Below are 5,308 nucleotides of genomic sequence, written 5' to 3'. Positions count from 1 at the left end.
TAACATTAGTGAGTCGAACAGTGAACACTCCACTGTTAATATGTTTGGAGACATATGTAACTGTCTTTACTTTGAAAATCCGGTTTCCTTTTGAAACGAAGTCAGTCAGGCTCTACCTAATCAAAGGGGTAGATTTTAATTTTCATAGCAGATTTTAGAAATAATAATGATCATTTCGATTGATGTACACGCGTTCCTATTTGCCCAATATGCTCTTGCTGAAACCCTGCCATCATCTATCATTTAGACGTCAAACAATAGCGTCTGCTCTAAAAGAAACAGGACATTCACGTATTTCAGAGGAACTCATTTATTTCCTTTAAATAATAAAATTATTGTTTCAGGGTGATCATTAAAATTTCTACTTGCAACCTGTATTTGATTCTATAACTTGTACATCAATAAATAATGTTCTAACATTAGTCTACAAGTCCATCCATAACATTTTACAAATGTTGGATCAGTCGACAGCTATCTTATCATATTCGACTATCAGTGTTAAACATATAATAATTATGCTATTATGTGCGAGGGGATAACACCCAAGTACCTTGCAGTGATTGTATGTTTCAGACTCTTAATGTCGTAAGATAACAATAGAAAATAACCTATTCTATACGTGTCTAAAGTATAAGAACTTCTTAACTGACAAATCCATTGAAGTGCCCATTTTGTTTATAGAGATCACGCCAGTGTTGGGGGCGATTCTATTCGACGTTTGAAGTAAGTTTTTTTTGCATTAAATTGGAGTTAAATTCTTGCAATAAACTCTATTTCAATGTGCATACAAATGAATTACAAATATTAGGTAAGAGAACTATTGCAAAAACTGCACACAGCAAAATAAACAATTGTTACGGTACAGCTTAAGTTGCAGACAATGTTTAATACATCCCGCTTTTATTCCGCATATACATACATAAATATATAAATCAATAAAAGCTTGAATGAATGATGATGGCCAACTTGATCATGTAATCAGAACCTGGATGACAGGCATGGCACGGTATATAATTAGAACCGTGAGTTTGAACTTTGTACGAAAAGGTTGCAAACTTAGCTTTGGCCAATCATATTCCCGTTGTTTCTTTAATTTTTTTTAGTAATCTATCGTATACCATTGGGACATCCAGTTCATTACATTTTCTGGAACAAGCACTAACTCTGCACACGTGTGTGCGCTTAAAAAACAGGCTGATATTTCCTATTGTTGGCGGTGTCGACCGCATCGTCAATGGAACTGTGTTTTCGGGAAATGGCATGTTCACAAATGCTGCAGGATATCGATGACCGAATATAAGGGTAAATGCGGCGAGGATAACCCTGCGCTGACTACTTCACAGCTACAGTGATAGCATTTAGTGGAGGCAGCATCATTGTGGGCTGGTATTACTGTTTGGTGAGAAACAAGCCTCATCATCCGAGGCAACCTCAATCCGGAGAGATATAGGGAGATCATTCTCCATCTCATCATATACCTTAAAGTAGAGCAAGTACATTTAATACGTGATATCAGCGCGCTCATTAATTTTCACCTTATATTGAAATTACGATAAAGTACCAATATGAGAAATGTGTAGTGTGGTAGTCTTGTACACTTGTACTTGTTGAAGGTACACTTGTGAGTTAGACATGCATGTAATTGTGGATTGATGAAACGTGTTTGATAGCTGTAAAAGTGGCACAATGCGATAGCCATGAGCGTATTCTACCAAATTAATGTCACCTTGTGTGTTTCTAGAATACAGGCCGTTATACAGTATTTTTGCTTCAATTCGTGTCATAACATAGAAAGTGTCTATTTTCAGAATTAAGTAATTCTGTTTTTTAATCCTTCTACATGAAATATAGAGACTTCAGAAGATGTCATCCATGAAACGTACTTGCTGTGGCCTTACCTCTGCATTCTGCAAGATCGCTTCGCTCGCCTACACATAGCAATGACCATTGCAGACTACCTCCACGATCCAGAAATACAAATGACGGAATAGTCATCCAGCGGCTTTAACACCACTAGGACCAGCTTAAGTTAAATATTACCCTCGAACAGAAGCAAATATTAGCAAAAGGGAATATGCTGAATAGAGTTTTTGACTTTAATGGGGTAATCAATGCCCTTTTTATACGGCCCACTCACGTAATCAGGCCTGTTGATCGTTCCATGAGATAGAAATTATCATGCATTTTGTACCATAGAAGAAAACGCAAGCCCTCTAATGATGTACATTACATTCACATTGATAAAGAAATAACGGAAACATGATCAACTAAAGTTAAATTTTCAATTTCTAATGCAACGTTTAGCTAGATGAATTAATTATTGGTGGAGTCCTTAATGGAGGCTACGCTCGATGCACTTTGGTAAAAGGCAAATGCACGATGCACTAGCCGCTGAGCGTTGTCCGCTTGTGTTTGACATGACCTACCCAAACGTGTCGTAGTACGCCAGAACAACGTGAGCCAGAGAAACTGATGCCAGCACGCTCCCGGAAATGGTAGCAATACGCGCCCCGGAGTCTGTCAAAGGATACGAGAGATTAAACGCAAACGTTGATAAAAGCTTGCCACCTTAACACAATGATTTAGTGCACCAAATCAGTGGTGAAAACCTCTTAAAAACTTTAAGATGAATGATATTTGCAAATAATCATAGAAGTTCATCTGTGTTGGTAGTAATCGTAATACTAACGCTTACTCGAATGAAAATTTCAACAACCACTTTGTCTTCTCCTGGACCAATAATGACCAATCACTACCGAACGTAAACTCGCGAGAGTTACAGACACATGACATTTGACACGTGTCTGTACGGATACGAGACGTCAGCTATAGGTCAAACGTGTCAGGAAGTTTATGACGCCCAATGTTGAGCGATGGCTGGAGTGCCCTGATGTATATGACCTCCTTTATACCTCTCATAATGTAGTCCTGCTCAGTGTCCAGCATTTAGACTGAAACGGTATGGCCCGGAGATTCGCTCTGGATGTGATGAGAGACTTCTGACGAATGCGAGCTGGGGTATTTGTGTTAAAGGAATTTAGTTCTCAATGAGCGTTCTGTTTCCCGATTTAGAATTATTCGCAAGTCCCTTGTCTTGTGGTTCTCTGACAAGGAATGCGGTACACAACTTCTCTTCTCTTGGGTTTTGTTCTTTTGCACCACGAGAAGCTGTCGCATGCAGTGTGTTTGTAGGTTTGAAGCAGGTGACGATCCCGTGTAAAGCAAATATTCTACGCAAGGGTTCCGAGACGGTTTTGATGTATCAAAACCGTCTCGGAACCCTTGCGTAGAATATTTGCGGAAGGTTGAAGCGTCCTTTGTCCCTCTCTCTCGCTCCCAGGTTTCTGATGTTCTGCTGAGGGGGCTTCGGAGCGTTCGCCTTGTCTATGGCCCACTTAGAGTACCTGCAGTCCTTCAGTGCCCGTTGGATGTATTGTTTCTCTGTCTATCTGTCGTTATGATGGAGTTAGCTCTGTGGAGTAACGTCATAACGACCCCAAGCTTGTGTTCCAGACGATGGTTGGATCTGAAATTGAGGCATTGATCTGTGTGAGTGGGTTTCCGGTAGATGTTCAGACGTAGTGAATTCGCACCGTCGTCTTGTATCGTGGTGAGAGTGTCGAGGAAGGGGAGGGTTCTGTATTGTTCCTCCTCCGATGTTAATTTGATCTCGGGGACCGGAGAGTTGAGATGGCCATGGTCTATGAATTTCTGTGCGTGGGCTTTCTTGAGTTTGGTGTGGGAGTCCGGCCATCACTCCAGCCATCACTCAACAGAGACAGTGTGCGTTACAAACTTCCTGGCACGTTTGACCTTTTGCTGACGTCACGTATCCGTTAAGACCGTGTCAATAAAGTCAGGTGTCTGTAACTCTCGCGAGTTTACGTTCGGCAGTGATTAGTCATTATTGATCCTGAAAAAGGCGACAGGGGTCGTTAAAAATTTAATCCGTGAATATCTTCGTGTTGGAAGAAAGTTTAGCACTGTATTATCATTATGATAGTTGCCAGTGTTCAAACTGTTCTAGCCCCTTACGACCTTATCAGGACAACCCTGTGTTCTTACCGTCATCAGCGTTAAGGACTGCACTGCCTGTTGTGCCACCAAACTGCATCGTGTAGTCAGGCTTCACTTCAGGACTGTTAGAATGCACTGTCTGCGGTACGGCGGTCTGATCACGTGGAGGTACAGTCAGATCGGCCTGGTATGCGGTGGTCAGACCGCCAGGAGGGGTGGTTGGGCCAGGCTGTATCTTGGTGGTCAGATCACCAGGACGCGTGGTTTGAAGTGGCTGTCCCTTGGTAGACAGATCACCAGGGGAAGTAGTTTGGTCAAGCTGTCGCTCCGTTGTCAATTTGTCAGGTAGAGTTGTCAGGTCAGGCTGTATATCTGTAGTAAGTTCGCCAGGAGGCGTCAGATTTTCATGACGCATGGTTTGGCCATGAGTGGCTTGGTCAGGCTGTCGCTTAGTAGTCAGATCGTCAGGGGGCGTGGTGGATTCTGGCTGTATTTCGGTGGTCAGTTCGTCAGGAGGCGTGGTTGGGTCGGACGTTATCTCAGTGGTTAATTTGCCAGGACGCTCGGGCATTTCCTCCGTGGTCAAATCACCAAGTGTTGTTTGATCAGGCTGTCCTTCGCTGGCCGGATGACCAGGATGCGCAGTTGGGTCAGTCTGTCCGTCGGTGGTCAGTTCGTCGGAAGGCGTAGCTGGGTCAGGCAGTCGCTCGATGGTCAGTTTACCCGAAGGCGAGGTTGGGTCATGCTGTATCTTGGTAGCCATATCGTCAGGAGGCGTAGTTGGGTCAGACTGTCCTCCGGTGGTCAGTTCGTCCGGGTGAGTTGTCAGGTCAGGCTGTATCTCGATGGTCAGTTCGCCAGGACGCGTTGTTTGCCCGGAAAAACGCGTTGCTTGGTCGGACTGTCCTTTGGTGGTCAGATTGCCAGGAGGCGTAGTTTGGCCAGGTTGTCCATCGGTGCTCAGTTCCCCTGAACGCGCTGTCAGGTCAGGCTGTATCTCGGTCGTCAGTTCGCCAGGAGGCGTAGATGGGTCCGACTGCACTGCTGTAGTATGACCGGCAGGAACAGATGTTAGGTCAGACATGATATCAAAATGATTCATTCACTTTTTTCCCGATTTGCACACTATGAAATCTCACTATCTCCGTACATAAAGATTAGGCACATTGTAAATATGTGCTATGTATCTATGCTATGCAACTAGTTTCTAGAGTTTCTATTCCCTTATTACTCAACACTGTACTTTTATGCCCGTACGTTTATTTCTTAAAGGTAAGATGATATGACCATT

The 5,308-nt window shown here is 43.3% G+C and overlaps 1 protein-coding gene across 1 annotated transcript; it reads right to left on the bottom strand.

Annotated features, from left to right (window-relative positions):
- Positions 1 to 2,009: 2,009 nt before the first annotated feature.
- LOC136424031 (proteoglycan 4-like) lies at positions 2,010 to 5,101 on the bottom strand. The gene is made up of 2 exons (XM_066412433.1): positions 4,066 to 5,101; positions 2,010 to 2,517 (listed from the first exon to the last, which is right to left on the bottom strand). The coding sequence occupies exons 1-2, from the start codon at positions 5,099 to 5,101 to the stop codon at positions 2,423 to 2,425; spliced, it is 1,131 nt and encodes a 376-aa protein (XP_066268530.1). The 3' UTR covers positions 2,010 to 2,422.
- Positions 5,102 to 5,308: the final 207 nt, after the last annotated feature.

Source organism: Branchiostoma lanceolatum, chromosome 18 (genome assembly GCF_035083965.1).
Source record: "Branchiostoma lanceolatum isolate klBraLanc5 chromosome 18, klBraLanc5.hap2, whole genome shotgun sequence".
NCBI classification, from domain to species: domain Eukaryota; kingdom Metazoa; phylum Chordata; class Leptocardii; order Amphioxiformes; family Branchiostomatidae; genus Branchiostoma; species Branchiostoma lanceolatum.
The sequence above is the reverse complement of the archived record's forward strand: the minus strand, read 5'-3'. Positions and strand labels throughout refer to the sequence as shown.